The 17,714-nt window shown below is 35.6% G+C and overlaps 2 protein-coding genes across 2 annotated transcripts in view; both read right to left on the bottom strand.

Moving 5' to 3' along the window:
• The window catches only part of LOC107659589 (adhesion G-protein coupled receptor D1-like), a 17,253-nt gene extending 14,699 nt beyond the window's left edge, over positions 1-2,554 (bottom strand). The window contains exons 1-3 of the mRNA XM_016448591.1: positions 2,255-2,554; positions 2,109-2,145; positions 789-905 (exon numbers count right to left, since the gene is read on the bottom strand). Of these exons, the coding sequence (XP_016304077.1) occupies positions 789-905; positions 2,109-2,145; positions 2,255-2,305 (205 nt within the window). The 5' untranslated portion in view covers positions 2,306-2,554. The remainder of the gene's footprint in view (positions 1-788; positions 906-2,108; positions 2,146-2,254) is intronic.
• A 2,710-nt stretch (positions 2,555-5,264) lies between these two features.
• The window catches only part of rimbp2b (RIMS binding protein 2b), a 141,387-nt gene continuing 128,937 nt past the window's right edge, over positions 5,265-17,714 (bottom strand). Inside the window, exons 21-28 of the mRNA XM_016448627.1 lie at positions 16,774-16,940; positions 14,612-14,780; positions 12,409-12,512; positions 9,290-9,361; positions 8,980-9,114; positions 7,987-8,031; positions 6,752-6,821; positions 5,265-5,778 (exon numbers count right to left, since the gene is read on the bottom strand). Coding sequence (XP_016304113.1) covers positions 8,005-8,031; positions 8,980-9,114; positions 9,290-9,361; positions 12,409-12,512; positions 14,612-14,780; positions 16,774-16,940 — 674 coding nt within the window. The 3' untranslated portion in view covers positions 5,265-5,778; positions 6,752-6,821; positions 7,987-8,004. The remainder of the gene's footprint in view (positions 5,779-6,751; positions 6,822-7,986; positions 8,032-8,979; positions 9,115-9,289; positions 9,362-12,408; positions 12,513-14,611; positions 14,781-16,773; positions 16,941-17,714) is intronic.

Here is a 17,714-nt window from a genome sequence, read left to right as displayed (position 1 = left end):
TAACATTTCCGTCACACGCTTGAGGTATTCGGCCAATCACAATGCACTGGATAGCTGGCCAATCAGCGTACACCTCACTTTTCAGACCGATGAGCTTTGTAAAAATCGACACGTTTCAGAAAGGCGGGGCATAGAGGAGAAACAATAATGTACATTATGTGGAAAATAATGTGTTTTTTTAACCTTAAACCGCATAAACATGTTTCATTACACCAAATACACAAAATAATGTTCTTTTTAGCAGCATCATATGACCCCTTTAAGAAATCTTTTAGATATGCACATGTGACACATTGTGTCGATACAAGTCTGAGAGGCCCAGAGAATTCCTCTCAGCCCTCCATTTGTTCTGAATTAGCCAGCACAGAACAACTGCCATACTGTACTTATACTGGGAATATACTCCAGCTATGGAATGACGTGTGGTTGTTTGTCTAACGTGCACAAATTTTCAGCAGATCTGTTGAGGGCATTGCAGAGCTCTCCCACTATAGTGATGTATGCTGGTGAGTTTGGACAGCTAAAAATCCAAGTGGACTAGTAAATCACTGTAAAGAAACTGTGTGTACTTTTGACACCCTTAAATGTCATAGTCGTTTGTCTTCATCACAACTGAGGTAATCATGTAATTCCTCAACGTTTCGAATCAAATGAGGAAATCATTTCGTTTTAAGAACTGAAGACAGCTGCAAAGCCACAGAGATTTCCGCAACTAAGACGTGACCGTGGAGGAATGTTAAACAGCTGTGGTGACAGAAAGAAAGAAAGACAAAGCAGGTGTGACATACTTATATTAGTCCCATTAACATGACCTGTTCTGTTCCCAATCTGGTCTGAGAGGCCGTGGATCCCTTCCACTGAATCCAGAGGCCAGTAGTGTGAAGCTGTGGCCAGCACCTGCAGGCCTGATCAAAACACACACATCCATACAGTATACACAAAAATATACACACATGCAAAAACATTACAGTGACAGTTTGTAGTCAATCCAGCATCATTTTAATTTTTTTAAGCTTGACTGTTTTCTGTTTATTCTTATTAAGGTTGACAGAGGGGTTCACGGAAATTATCTTGAGACAGTTTTATTGCATGTTGTTTGTCATTGGTTCAGACTTGTCTCTGCTGGTCAATTTGGATAAAATATTTCATTTTGGCTGCAGAATTCTGTGTGTAGAGAATCAAACATCCACAGGAGGCTATTAATAGTGCTTAACCTGGACTGTAAGGAACAACCTCTTAAGACTAATCACTTCACCTGCCTTTTGAGAATCAACCAAATCTGGAATTTTCTATCCATATACAACGACAGCAATTTAGTTGTAAATAATCTACATATTCCTATAATAAAATTCTAAATTCCATTAACTTCCAAAGAGACAAAATGATGTTTCATCTTCTTGCTCTGCAGCTTAATTATTTTCAGAAAAGCTAACGTTACACACTTTCTCTCTCTCTCACACACACTCTCTCTATATATTTAGTTTCTTCCGTAATTCATTTTCTATCATTATGTGTAGGCTACTACCTGTAAAGATGTCCCGAGTTTCATACCATGTCATAACATTTCACAACTGCCAAAAGATGATCTCAGTGCTGAATCAATTTTCCTCAGTCAAACGTATAATTTTATTAAACTAGATAAGATTTAGAGCAAATTTTGAGCAGAAAGTGTTATTGTGGATGAGGATGTTGGTTTCTATTTAAAAATAGTGAACGGAAATGTTAGTGTTAAATGTCGATCCGTCGATATTATTACTGCGATTACGGTGACGTATTCCGAGTTTTACCACAAATAAGGGAACTTAAAAAAAAGGACGACATTTAAAATTCAGTTTCAATCGTGTCTGTAAATCGCCAGTAGAAACAATCATTTATATTTATTATACCAAGTACATAATGAAAAGGTTGAGCTAAATTAAATTAACCTTTTACATTCAACATAACTGAGGGGAAAAAGTCATCCTCAGTTTAAGTTTAGATGAATTTCTTACGTTTTATTAGTGTACACAAGTTTATTGTCTAAATAAAACAACGAAATTATGTTTTTGTGACACATTTCATCGAGTTTTCACGTAAAAAAAAATGTATTTGGTAATTTCAACTATTACCTGGATGTTTTGACGGTGATACAACGTCACTACGAACCTGAAAGAAATAAAGCATTCAACTTATCAAGCGACTTGCATTAAAACCCACATCGAAACCGCATTAAAAACAAAGGTTTCTTCTGTCTTTTCTTTTTCAATTATCTTACCCGAACAGTCAGGAGAGTCATAAGTAGTACTTTACAGTATTTTAAGTCCATTGTTTTCAAAGGCGTTTTTAGCAATAAAAAAGTTACAAACTTAAAACATATACTGCGCCGTTAATGGTAAACGAACAAAATCATTGCGCTTATATCAATATAAAGATATTGTTAAGGTATATTTGTAAGAACAAAATATGAGTGCGTCAGAATATGACGTTCAAAATGACCAGCAGGCATGAAGATCACTTGTAGCTGAATTCAGAGTTTGTCATCCATCGTCTTAAAGTCCGTGTGTTGCGCGCTGCGCTCGAGCTCTGATGAAGATGAAGAACAAGCGCTGCGCTCGCGCTCTCATCAGTGGGTTGAGCCCTTTGGGCGGTAAATGTTACTACACTGTTTTCTATGGGACACGAAGTTGTTTTCCTGCAGGGGGCGTATGGAGGCTCAAGAATGCCAAATTCCCCATTGATTCGCATCTTTGACTTAGTGTAGATATTTTACATTAGAGTTATGGTGTAACGAAATCTGTTCAGCACAAATATATTTATATATATGCTTTACATCTGAAAGGAACTCCGTTCCGTCAGTATCTATAACCTTACACAGTAATCTCAAGCAACAGTGATTGGCTTATCCAGAGCAGCGTTGAGAATAGTAAGAGGTACCCAGTGACAACGTCGCCTTTATGGTGCTTCTGAATACACTCAATTTGTTATGTGAATAACGACAACGAGAATCGCTGAACTGTATTGAAATGCAAATAGCCTACACAGCAAACAATTAAAAAAGGGGGCCAAGTCGAGATCCCTAGTGCCATTCCACTCACTTTTTTTCTGCTCCAGTGATTGAGCATCTGGACATGGGAATTCTGTAGGCCTAATAATGTAATTTATTTTTAGATTAAAAAACAAACAAACAAACAAACAAAAAAAAAAAAGAAAGAAAACGATAAGGTGGAGCTGCAGAGCTAAAAACAAATAGCCTACATGAAAATGTGGTTATTCTGCAAAAAAAAGTTTATGCAGGACGGAACGGAAAAGAGCAGGTAAGAAAGAAATGACTACTGTATTGTTTTTGAGTGTGTTTGAGAGAGAGACCTTTGATTTTACAACTTTACAATGTAGTAGGTGATATTAAGAACAACTACATCACTACATCGGCAGGCAATTATGGAATTTGGGCGCCATCTTTTGGAAGTATGTGATTATATTTTATAAATCCTAACACCAAAATAGCTCATTCACTCACCTGTAAAACTGCACAAACTTGACTTGAGTTAATAAAATAAACACATACAACGGTGTGTATAAAATATCAAATTTATTTCGATATAAAACTGTACATGCATACTCACACAATATTTGATAACCATCAATATAGGCTTATGTCTTTTTCATAAAGCTAGCACACAATTGCAGACTTTAAAACATTATGGTTTGAAGACACCATGAGGAAAGCTTGCACTGTCAGATTATAAAGTTTAATGTACAAAAAGGCAGTCTGAAAAGCAAGTATAAACATTTAAAAAGAATGTACAAATGGGCAAAAAGTACAAAAAGAGCAGCAGTCACTCAAACATGTAGAAGCGATGCTCTGTAACATCTTATGATTAAATGATTCGGCAAAAAAAAAGTACAGTTATTCTGATGAATTAAAACGCCTGGAATTTTGGCTGAAAATTGTACAAGATATACAGAATGTTTCTCATACATTCCTGTTTTTTGGCAGTCTCGGTCCATACTTGCAAACCTAATTTTAGTATCTTGGTTCAGGACAAAATGAAGGGGTGAAATGACAAACAAATAAAATGAACAATGTATGGAGAAGAAATACAGTACAGACTGAATGAAACGGATCACGGAGATGGGAAGGTTTTCCTTGGCCATACATTCACAATTGCTAATTTCCTTCATCCTTATCAAGTACGGAATATGTGCATCATGTTATTTGAATGATTTGAAAGCTGGGAGAGGCATCAGTGAGTCAATAACCAAACTGATTTATGTAAAACTGTGAATAAGTTGTGCTAAATAAGTGGAAATCAAGGGCCTTCTTTGCAAAAACATACAAAACTTCTGTGTAAATCGTAAATAAAAACGTTCTTATGCAAATTGTTGCATTCAGCTGCACAATTTACACTTGAATGGATTTATGAACCATTTGTAAGTTAGAGTCCCTCCTTCCCTACTTTTGACACCCATTGCAAAAAAACAACACAACACTTGGTCACACAGATTCGAAATACAGTTTTTTCATGAGAAGGAAAGCATCGACATGACTGCACATGACACAGACAAATCTCACCCAACTGACTGGACACAACACAAACCATTGTGCATTGAATAAGGCAAATATGAGGAGGCTCACTTCCACTAGGAGTTTCATGACCTGTCCACGCCATTAGTGGGGCTTTTAATGATATGTACAGCAGCTAATCTTTTCTCATTACCTGGACCAAATGCATGCTGGGATATAACAGTGTCTGCTGGCCGGAACGCAAATTGCTCCCTGCTGCACTGTTTGGACATTCTTTCAAGCTCCCAAAAACACAAAATAGTGTGCTGACGAAGAGACACGGCTGTAGCAACAGTTTCAAACTCAGTGGATACCATGAATATTATGCATCTGTGAACCTGGCGGTGCTTAAAAAAAAAAAAAAAAAAAAAGATCCAGTCAAATGTGGCAGAACACACTGTTTTCCCTCATGGTATTTGTAGAAATATAAGCCGTGTCCAGTCACTGCAAAACCTACATTTCATATTCGTGCTAAACTCCTAAAACTTTGTGCTAGGTTATTAGGTTATTCTCTGAGAACAGCAGGTCTAGATGAAAAATTTGCCAAAAATATAGTTTAATAATAATAATAATACTATTGTATATTTGTTAAATTAAAACATTACATTTAATTAAATTTAAGAGATATTCAATTTATTATAATTATTAAATATCGAACAACTTTATTAAATAATAATAAATTGAATATCCACTAAAATGAAACAATTAAATTGAATAAATATAGATTTTATTTTATTATCCAAGAACATCCCTTCTATTGTATATTTATAACAAGACATCTTAGTAACTCACATTAGTGAGCATTTCTGTGCTTTTAAGAATCAAACATGGGCAAACAGAACTTATTACAGTTTCAAAGGCATAAAGCTGAAGTTGTGGTCATGAAAGCCATAGTTTCCACCATTTCCCTTTCTCTTTTCCGTGGCCAATCCATGTGATTACAGAAACAGAAGATGGGAGAAATGTTCTTTTTCCCACCTTCTAAGGTAAATTCTCCTCAATTCCAACCTCCTTAACCCGGCTGCTGTGAAGAGAGTTATGTGAAACTATTTGACAGCACCAAGCCTTTTCAATAGATTCTTTCCTTTGGAGAGCAGTCCTGTTTTCTTAGAGTCAGCTCGGGGGCGCCGGATGGGACTGCCGGGCCCCTGGGCTGCGGGGCCGGACCCCGGGATGTGTGGGCGCACTGCGGGGGTGGCACTTCTTCTGGGAGGGCTCGCTTTTTCCATGGGAACCTAACGGAAGACCCGCAAGGGACAGTTCAGGGCCGGATGTTTAAAAAGAAAAGAAGGTGTTTCTTTGCCTTTTAAAGCATCTCAATGTCATTACTGTACAACAGACACTCCATCACCTCTCAGTCCTTTCTGTCCCAGCAGGGCCACCATACAGTCAATTATTAATCAATAGTATATTTTTCATCATGAATAATACACCCAGACAGTAGGGGGCAGCGTTCTAAACCATAATCTATGAATGATATGTGGTGAAACCCAGAAAATCGAGTGCGCTTCACTTAAGATTTTAGCTAAACTCTCATTAAAACATTAATAAACCTGTTCAGACTGCAAGTGCAACAAAATATCATAAGAAATGTACTATTTATACACAGTCACATGACAGTAATCTCATTTTTAGTGACATTCAACTAATTAGGAACTCCTTAAAGGTAAAGTTCAACCAGAAATGAGCATTTGCTGAAAATGTGCTCACCCTCAGGCCATCCAAGATGTAGATGAGTTTGCTTCTTGATCACAAAAAAAGAAAAAAAAAAGAAAAGGAATTTAGCATTACATCACTTGCTCACCAATTGAGTCAACGGGTGCCGTCAGAATGAGAGTCCAAACAGCTGACACAAACATCACTAGATAACTTTTTCACTTGAGAAAGCAATATTTGGACTCTCATTCTGACGGCACCCATTCACTGAGCAAGTGATGTAATGCTAAATTGAACCAGATCTGTTCTGATGAAAAAACAAACTCATCTACATCTTGGATGGCCAAACGGTGAGTACATTATCAGCAAATTTCCATTTTGGGGGAACTATTCCTTTAAAAGCAAAAACACCTTTTACATGCCATAATTTGTCCTTAATATCAGTTGTATAGTTGCATAACACAAAATTAAAAAAAAATTATGCTAATATTTATGCTAACAGCAACATACTCTATAATGGTAATGAAAAGAGAAGATAAGTATTTAATTTACCAGTCTTTTGAAGTAATCTATCACCTTTCAGCATGGTAACTTCACCAAGGGTGTTGGAGCCAAATCAAACCTGCTTTAAAAAAGCTTCATTTACAAAAGTGGCTGCAAGAATGCATAAACTTAAAAATCAATTCAATCAAGTTTAGGAAACAGTATATAACTAAAATCTACTCTTTACATAGATAAAGGTAATGATGCTTATGCTTGCTGGACAGAGTGCACCCTAATCACACACACACACACACCTTATGATCTGGCTGACCTTGCCAATGTCCAATATCCATTTCAATTCAAGTGTTTCGTGTGAATTCATGCTCAGTGTGGTATGATAGGGTGCACAGCTACAGGAGAGGAGAGGGTTTGTCCCAGGGCGTACACTAGGAATCTACTAAACTGCACACACTAGAGAAGAGAAGGGGTGGGGGAAGGGGGTCAGGGGTTCAATTCTGACCGTGCAACAATGGCCTTATAGCTTCTTATGACTTACAGTAGGAGTCAATGAAAGACGAACATTATAATGGACAACACCCAGAGAAACAACTGAAGATACCAGCTGTGCCTGTCTAATGCACTGACAGCAGTGGACCAATCACAGCTCTCTGAGCAGCCGTACTTATAGTACTGTTAACTGATGCACAAAAATGTGAATGGGTGTTTTGATGAGTAACTTGGTCAGTGCATGTATCTGTATAGAATTTGGGTGCATACTGTCAGTTTTAAACTGTGCAATTAATTAAAATGTAATTTTAAGTAATAAAAATGTTTTTTAAATAATAAAAATATGGTTTTAATACAAATTATTTTAATCAATTTAGATCTTTAATATAATTGCATTTAAATTACAAACATTAAAAATTACATAATTATATATTAATATATGATATAAATTATAAATAGAAAATATAAATATTAGTAAATAACAAACATATAAATCAGTACATATTAATGAAACATTTAAATATGAATAAAATATTTATTAAAATAAAAATGCAATTAGTCTGTTAGTTCATATGTAAATTCTGAAATGGTAATTTGAGCAATTCAAACTTTAGGCATCAATGTAATGTTTTTGTGAGTCTGCGACCAATTTTAATGGATCTTTCATGTATATGGTTGGTGTGAATGTGACATATGTGTGTGTTTTGTGCATACCAGGAGCAATAGTAATAAGGACCCGCGTCGTGTGCATTAGACGAGGACAGCATTATTTGTGGTATCCTCTGTTGCTCACTTACGTGACAGATACTGAGCCGTTACGGAGTGAAATGAACACTCTTCTTCTGTTTTGCCAAGCAAGTGAGGAAAAAAAACAATGCCATGATGTAATGCATCTCAATTGTCTGCACAATGAATATGAGAAAAGAATCACAAAACTTTCAGTACAGAAAAACCTTGATGGGTCCTGATGATTGAGCAGAACATCCATCAGCAATTATATATTTTTTTCTCTCTCTTTTTTTATACAGACCATTGTACAATATCTACATCTACAGATAAAATCATTCTTGATAACTCTCTACTTGCAACATTTGTTTTGAGTCTTTCTTTACGTTGATAGTCTTATATATCAGCAATATACAAAAAAACAATTATTTTGGAAACATATACAAAAGGGTTTAAGGTTGTTGTTTTTTTTTAACTGGTCTCGATCCATTAAAGCACCTTAAAAAAATGTTCACGGTGGTGTCGAAGCATTCTGAAAGAAAAAGCATGCAGTTCTACAGTTCTACATGGATTCAGTTCTCTGTACATCAAAACTATCTCCTCTATTATAAATTGATTTCACTTTTAAACACAGTTACATTCATTAAGCATCTATTACAATGCCTCACTTGTGAATTAGGTAAAAAAGAATAATCTTTTAGTGCTTCTTTTTCCAGAAATAATAACAATAAACAACTAATAATCTGGCACGTCTCTTTGTGTGAATTCTTCTTTTCCAAACAATGCTTTATGAATATGCAATTTCATTAACAGTTCACATTTCTCCTCCGCAGAACATCTGACATAAAAATAAAGGTTCCTCAGTCTTGTATTTTACGGTATGTCTCTGTGTTTAGTAAGCTGTCTCTCTTTTGTTTTCTGTTTTCCTTCAATGATCCATCGAAAAAGCAACCGGCTGTCACACAACACAACACAGACGGAAAAGAGGAAAAAAACAGCGGAGCAGGAAAGAGATTAAAAAAGAGCGAATGGATGACAGAGGGCTAGTGTGAAACAGGATGTACCCTTTTGTTCTTTGTCCGGGACGGGTGGTCCTGGGGGTGACGGCTCGGTGTGTTGGTGAGGTAAACCTCCACGTCATCAGGCACTTCTTCAAGAAAGTTGGAGGGGACCAGACCCTTGTGTCCATTGAGCTCCCCCTGAATGGAAAACAGAGGACATCATGCATCTAAGGCTAAATGCCAGTGTGGCGGCTCTCCTGTGTTCAGGGCTGAAAGCAGGAATAACCTCGAACGTGAAAGAACAGCATTAGGTGTTTTGCAGAATAGTATAGTGTATGACCAAAAACAGAGATGGTGTAAATAATCTACTCACGTAATAAAAGCCATCCTCATCGATCTCTCCAAACACTGTGATCACATCGCCGGCACAAAACGTCAGCTCAGCCTGAAGGACAGAAAAAGTAAAACATGTTAGATTTCAGTCATCGTTCATAACTGTCACAGAGTTAATTTAATATGCAACAGTTACAACCACAATGTAGATGTTTTAATCACTTTAAAGGATCAATCAATCATAAATCAGCCTGTCTGTCTCTATCTTTATATCTATCTATCTATCTCTCCATCTGTGCTCCCATCCATCTGTATATAAATCCATCCGTCTATACGTCCGTATATCTCTGTCTGTCTGTCTGTCTGTATATCCATCCATCCATCCACCTATCTATCATGTCTAAACATCCATCTATCTGTCTGTCTATCTGTCCATCCATCCATGTCCATCTATACGTCCGTCTATCTATCTATCTATCTATCTATCTATCTATCTATCCGTCTATATCCGTCCGTTCTGTCTGTCTGTCTATATATGCTGTATGGGCACTTTTTTCACTTTTGGACACTTATACACTATAACTTTTGACAGGATTAAAACCTACATATTCAACCTACACAAGGTTTAGGCCTAACTCTATACTCATAAAAACAAACCTACGTAATGTCAGATATCTAAAAGAATCTCTACGTACCTTATTAGAAAGAAAATGAAATAGCAATAATTTATAGCAACATTCTCTACTTCAGGTCCAAAACAACATCCACCAAACTTGAGAAATACAAACACAGATCAACCAACACTGGGCAAGGCAGGTCCTCACTGTCAGACTGGGAGCTGTGTTCACAAACCACAGTGATTGTGTAACCCTTTACCTCCAGTCCAATGACAGCAAAAAACACACACAGAGATCCCAGTGTCACAAATAACATTCCCTATTCCTTTCATAGGAACTCACTCACTTACAGCAGAGCAGATTTCTCAACAGTCTGTCACAAAGCCTTATAAATGCATTATAATGATTCATAGTATCCGATAAATACATGCATACACATTGGAATTCATTTAAATGCTTATCTGGTTCACTAAAGCTTAACACTAACACTACCATCATGGAATATAAAGCATCCTGTTACGCTTATTTCCTTAGAGAATCATTCATCAAGCAAATTATGAAGGCTTTAAAGATCACATTCAGTTTGAAATGCAAATGTATTGCACATGCATTATGATGTTTGGGTCCCGTAAGTGAGATGTCCACACACAGTACAGGTGCTGATGCAGTGCAGTGAGCTCCCTCAGCAGGAAATAGAGTGTCATTTGGCACAGGCTCAGTGAGTGTAGACTCACTACTTCCTTCCACACTCACCTCCTCACTCTGCAAGCTGCCCCCATAGCGGGCCTGTGCGCCAGCGGCAATGCAAAGGTGAGAGTAAGTGACAATGGGGTGTAAAAGACTTGGAAATGCTAAATATAATATGTAGTTATTAGCTGATCTAACATTGTTTGTTCTGTGAGTTTTTATTTTTTTGTATAGATTTGGAATTGAATTGGACAAATTTGATGGGTGTTACTACTAAAGACACATTTCTACCAATTATTGGTTTTTAAATGTATTATTTTTAACACTGCCATTTCTTTTTTTGTTGATGTTTTTATTAGAATTTTATATGAAGTACAATTACACTTAAACACAAGTAAATATGTAAAAAAGAAGCACAGCATGATTTATGAATGACAGCAGGCTTGGTTGTCAGGATGGTAATATCAATCATTCAATTTGATGTTATACTATTTTGATGCCCTCTGATGGATACATTCAGAAGTGCTTATTACTAACTTCAAAGGTGAAGTTTGTTGGGTGGGACTATTTGTTTTCCAAACAATGATGGACCAGTGTTATTACTGTTAGTTTTCAGTAACTGAAATAAATTTAAAATAAAATAGAATATAGAAATAGAAATAGATAACCTAAGTTTTCGCAGCGTTCACCCCTCATCACACCACAGCTGTTTCCTCCAGTGAAAATGAAGCACATGAATGCATATACTTTATATAACGATGTTGCCATTTTAATTTGAATATATATATATATATATATATATATACAGTGGCATGCGAAAGTTTGGGAACCCCTTGCACAATCTGTGAAAATGTGAATAATTGAAACAAAACAACATTTTTAAACAAAATAAGAGAGATCATACAAAATGCATGTTATATTTTTATTTATTACTGTCCTGAGTAAGATATTTTACATAAAAGACGTTTACATATAGTCCACAAGACCAAAAAATAGCTGAAATTATTAAAATAACCCCCTTCAAAACATATACAGTTTTCCAGCATCTTTAACTGTTCAGAACAAACAAGGGACTCATGAACAACCATCACAAAACAAAAAAACAGTTGTAGCTCATCCAGGTAACCAAACACAGTATTAAGAACCAAGGGTTCCCAAAATTTTTATAATTTCAGCTATTTTTTGGTCTTGTGGACTATATGTTAACGAATGATTTTTGGCATAAAAGAAAAAATCGATAATTTTGACCCATACAGTTTTTTTGGCTACTGCTATACCCAAGCGACTTAAGACTTCAGGGTTCAGGGTCACATATACATATAAAACTAAACAAAATGACAGAATCACATGACAAAATTACTGAAACCCAAATTACAATTAAAATAAAAACTGAAAATATAAAAAAAATAATTTAAAATACTCATGAATACTATAATAATATATAAAAAACAGTGGCAGACAGGGGGAGATTTTGGGAAACCTGTTTGAAAACAGTGATTATATTTTTAGATTCTATTTGGCACAGAAATTGCATACTTCAACTTTAAAATAATAAGTTCACAGAAGAAAGTCATACAGGACTGGAATGACATAACAGTGTGTAAATAATGACAGAACTTTAATTTTATTTTTAACCAGAACTTAACCTTTAGAGATGCCATGTGCCATCTGAATGAACAGCAACATAAAAAATACAAACCACATTGTAGCCGCAAAAGCAAGGAAAATAAGCTGAACATGAATTTGGTGGCTAATACAGAGGCAAACATCCAGGCAAGCCAGATTAAATCAGAAGCTTATGAGATGAGACTGTAAGTGCAAGAAAAAGCCCAGACAAAATTAACTCCATTAGTACCTCCACATCCACGTTAGGAGAGCTCTCTCTGGGGTCATAGTCATACAGGGCCACCATCCTCCGCGTCGACACCGGGTGCTGCCTTCCACTCCTTTTGTTCCTCTCTGGAAAAAAAAAAAGAGTTTAAGAACAAATGAGCAAAACAAATAAATAAGTAAACCAAGGTACTTTCTGATAATTAAAATGTTGATAATTAAAATTAAACATATAAATATGTGAAAAAAAGAGCATGATTTATGAATGACAACAGGCCTTGTTGTAATAATGACATCAAAACTTTACATGTTATTCATCTAATTTTTTGCCCTCTAATGGATACATTTAGAATTGCATATTACCAACTATCATCATTTTTAACAACAATAAAAGGCACATTTGGAAGACAAGTTACTGATTTTGAATCCAAATGTCCACTATTCTGAGCTGTGAGGTCCAAAAGTTTGAGTCTACAGCTTATTGAACATTTCAAATTGAAAATGGAAAGAAACAGTTTGAGAAAAAAATGGAAAGAAATCAAAAGTAAATCAGTGGCACTGATCATGTGAATTCAGTATAAATGGTCAGATGTTCTTACTTAAAGGGTTAGTTCACCCAAAAATGAAAATTAGCTTGTGTTTTACTTACCCTCGAAGCATCCTAGGTGTATATGACTTTCTTCTTTCAGACGAATCCAGTCAGAGTTATATTAAAAATTGTCTTTGATCTTTTAAGCTGTTTAATGGCACTCAGCGGGTGTTGCAGTTGAACAGTCCACAAATCGTCAAATAAAGCTCGCGCATTCATAATAAAACGTGCCGAAGACGGCTCCGGGGGGTGAATAAAGGCCCCCTGTAGCGAACCATTTTGTAAGAAAAATATCCATATTTCAAATGTAATAAACACTTTTCTCTCACTTCCGCTGACTGTCATACACTGAAGCAGTTCCGGCGGATGACGTAAGAAGCGCGGTGTTGCGTGATTAGTGACGAATGCGGAGAGAGAACAAAACAAAATGCCGGTCACGAATTAGAAGTACATTGATTTGCAAAGAAAAATGTCGGAGGATTTCGATATAAACCAAGAGGAGACTGGTTTTCCTTTGCTAAAGTAAGGAAACTTTGCTTCCTTTGCTCCTATTAAACAAACTCGCGAGACTAGCATATCTCAGAGGCGCGCGCGCTTTGCATACGTTATACGCCTTCCGCCGGAACGGATCTGTGTATGATAGATAACGGAAGTGAGAGAAAAGTGTTTATTACGTTTGAAATATGGATAATTTTCTTACAAATCATGGATTCGCTACAGGAGGCCTTTATTCATCCCCCGGAGCCGTCTGCGGCACGTTTTATTATAGATGCGCAAGCTTTATTTGACGACTTGTGGACTGTTCAACTGCAACACCCTCTGACTGCAATGATAGAGCTTGGAATAGCCAGGACAATTTTTTATATAACTCCGACTGGATTCATCTGAAAGAAGAAAGTCATATACACCTAGGATGCTTCGAGGGTAAGTAAAACACAAGCTCATTTTAATTTTTGGGTGAACTAACCCTTTAAAGCTCAAGATGCTCTAAAATACAAAATAGAAACATTTTAAGAGCAGTTTCAGACTTTTGGACCCCACTGTTCAATCTGCATTATTTCCTGCATGAGGTGTCAGTGGGAACAGAAAGAAGTAGTCATGCTTGTGTGACATTCAAATGTTAAAGGGAAACTTGGAGGTGAGCTGTGAAAAGGCACTTAAGTGAAAAAGTAAAGAAAGGTTTGAATGAGAAAACTGCTGAAGAAATTGTGTGGGCACAAACCTCTCTTGGATTTCCTGGACCTGCGATTAACTGAACGGCCATCTTTGAACCTATTACAGTTTACTTGAAGAGAAAAGAGGAAAGCAAGAACGAAATGGAAGAGAGAGAGAGAGAGAGAGAGGAAAGAATGAAGGTAAGGAAGGCACAGAATTTAAAGGAATAATCCGTCTGTGACATTTTGCTATGATTCCTTTTGTTTTCCTCAGATGAAAGAAAGTCATATAGGTTTGGAACGACATGAGTGATGATAGAATTTAAGAGTTATTATATAAAGAATAGTATGGAAAAGGTAGAGGACTGGCAGACTAGCACCATGTTAATCTAAAATAACTCATAAACAAACAGAATAGTCAGAAAATGAAGCACAGAGGGGTAAGATGGGCAGGGGCTCAGTACAAACTACCTGTTAGTTCATACCTATTTTCTCAATGGGCGTGTTGAGAGGAAGAAACCCCTGTTTGAGCAGCTGGTCCAACATTTCATCATCATCCGTCTGGATCTCTGAGACCATGTTACAGGGGATGAGCCCCCTGCGGCCACAGATCTCTGCCCTATAGAATCCATCTGTGTCCTTCTCTCCAAACACCTGCACAACACAGCAGGGCCATAATTGAACTAATTTCATTGCATTTTTAATTACACTCTCTCGAATGTCCTGCACTACTGCTCTACTCAATTTTGTACGGTAGCACTACTTCTAATGTTTTCTATCTTGTAATATTTACTTATGCTTGTATTATTTTCATTTGTAAGTCATATTTAATAGTGTCAAGTGTCTAGTAATTGAATAAATGTAAATAGCCACTGCAAACAGAAAATAAGTGTGTGTGTGTGCAGGGATGGGCAGTATTTCAGATACGTGGTTGGAGTTGGGTTAATACTCCTTGACAATTTCTGTTGCTACTTTCTGATTACGTTTCTGGCTACATTTAAAATCAAAACATATTGATCATTTAATAATTGTTGTAATGCTAAAATGTTTGTTTTCAACTTCCAAATAGGTGTCGAGTGGATTGAATGATTGCCTGACACATAATATATTATTATATTTATGACTAACAATCAAATGATTAAGTAGTTAGAAACTAGTTGCTATGAATACACGTGCCATCAGTTGTCTTCTTATGAATGACTTGCTTGTCATTGAGTCAGTGCTGCTGATGCAAAGTAGGCCCTTTGTTACCAAATACCAAGTAACTAAATTAGGATACAGTTATGAGTCATTCGCAAACTGTTAAACATTAAACTGTTGGTTACTTTAAAACTAACCTTCATCTGGGAGATCACAGGGATATGTGAATATTTGATCTGTTAACTGATTGCATATGTCAGATTTATTGCATGACTCGGGCAGAGAAAAGCTGTTGCTATCAAACATTGTTCACTTGTTCACAAACATCAGTGTGTTGGTGAAGATATAGATCAAATAGGCCAATTGTTGGAAGGTTTGTGAAGAAATTTCATGCTCCCTTGTAAAAGTATTTTTTTGTATTTTTAAAATACAAAAATACAGTAGTTTATTTTGATACTTGGTGTAGCTGCTGTATTTTGTAGTTTATTTTGATACACTTAAAATTAAGGTATTTGGTATTTTATTTTAAAATACATTTTGATGTACTGTATCTTTGCCCAACCCTGTGTGTGTGTGTGTGTGTATGGCAATGGACTGACTAGGATAGAAGGGGAGAAGAGAACAGAACTTAGAATATATAATTAGCTAAGCACAAAGTATTATTTATATAAAATAAATAATTATAAATCATTAAAAAGCCATATACATATGCAGGCATGTATATAAAATACAGTAAAAAAAAAACAATAAAAGTAACTTAATAATCAGTATTATTTAATATTGGCATTGGCAACTATACTGGTACACAAATATATAATTATTAACTATTTGTATCAGTCAGAAATTCGGTATTAGTGCAAAGAATAGAACAATATAATTTAATAAAAATAATTGTATACAATTAGTTATGTATAAAATGATTAATGAATTAATCAATGTACTTTTTAAAATAAATACAATTAATAATTAATTATAAATCCATATAAATATTTATATACATAAAATAATTGTAAAACAATCAATACTGATTATATACCTACTATATATTGCTAAATTTATGTGTATACACACACACACATACACACATATATATATGTATAAACATATATAAACATTATATATAACATTATATGTTATATATAACATTATATAATCATAATAAATAAAAAAGTATAATAAATAGTAATAAACAATATCCAATATATAATGTATTGATACATTTATATGAAAAATGTGTATTAATAAATATATTAATATTAAGTAATAAATATATTAATATAAAGTAATAAACATTATACTATATAATTTAATAATCAGTACTTTTACTACTGGCAATTAAATATGTACATTAGTATATACAGTAAACATAATTATCAATTATCTGTATCGATGCATCCCTAAATAGAGTAGAAATAAAAAGTCTTAAAAGGTGGAAAGAAATGAAAAACAAGCTATGGAATTAAATGGCAGTTGAGAATTGCTTGACATCAGTCAGTTCAGATAAAACCTTTATGATCTGGCCCTCCTTGAAGGGAAGCTCCTCTACAGCAGCATCGGGGTTAGGAGACATTGACAAGGGGTCGTAGTCAAACATGGCCACAAAGAGTCGGGACAAGTCCTCTGGCTCTGACTCATAGTAGTCTGGAGACCGCCGGTCACGTCCTCCATAACCATCTGAAACACAGGAGAGGGCAAGCTTCTGCTACACACTGAAACCAAAGGACATCTAAAGCCCAAAAGAGACCGTAGCACACTTAACCTAATCTATATCCTCAGAGGCATCAATCTGTGACAGCTAAACAATATTAAGAAAATGACATACAGTATGCTGCTATATGACTATATTATGTACCATTCCTTCTTAAAGTGAGGCTACATATTAAAACTACATATTACCGTCATAAACTGATAAAAATGCTAACCACACTTGATACATATGCATGTTCTCTATACAGTAAAATTATCTGGCGCACAGCACACCAGTGGGATAATACACAAGCATACTGAAAACAGAAGAATGCAGTAAGAACATGTTTGAAACTGCCATGCATATTAAAAGAACAAGGAAAGGATAAAACTTTGCTGTTTTACTGTAAAAATCTACAGAACATTCTTGGACAGACATGCAGCAACTCATTACCAATACTTTACTGGAATGATCTACTACCAATCTCAAACTTTTTTTTCTTATCTTATACCAAAATCTTAGAGAGGAGTAGAAATAGTAGACCATGCCAGTTAATTAAAAGTGTATATGGAGCTGATAGAAGTGAATCATGCACCCTGTTACTGATAAGGATATGTAGAACATTCAAAAGTGGCATTTCAAATCACAGTAATTTTCATAGTTCTCCATTAAAGCTGGCATCTATGCTCTTATGGTGTGCAGTCATACAACATCCAGCAGAAGAAAGATATTCATGCAAATGAAACCATCAAGGATCTCAC

The sequence above is a fragment of the Sinocyclocheilus anshuiensis genome, unplaced genomic scaffold, assembly GCF_001515605.1.
Source record: "Sinocyclocheilus anshuiensis isolate Anshui unplaced genomic scaffold, SAMN03320099.WGS_v1.1 scaffold451, whole genome shotgun sequence".
NCBI lineage: Eukaryota > Metazoa > Chordata > Actinopteri > Cypriniformes > Cyprinidae > Sinocyclocheilus > Sinocyclocheilus anshuiensis.
The sequence above is the reverse complement of the archived record's forward strand: the minus strand, read 5'-3'. Positions and strand labels throughout refer to the sequence as shown.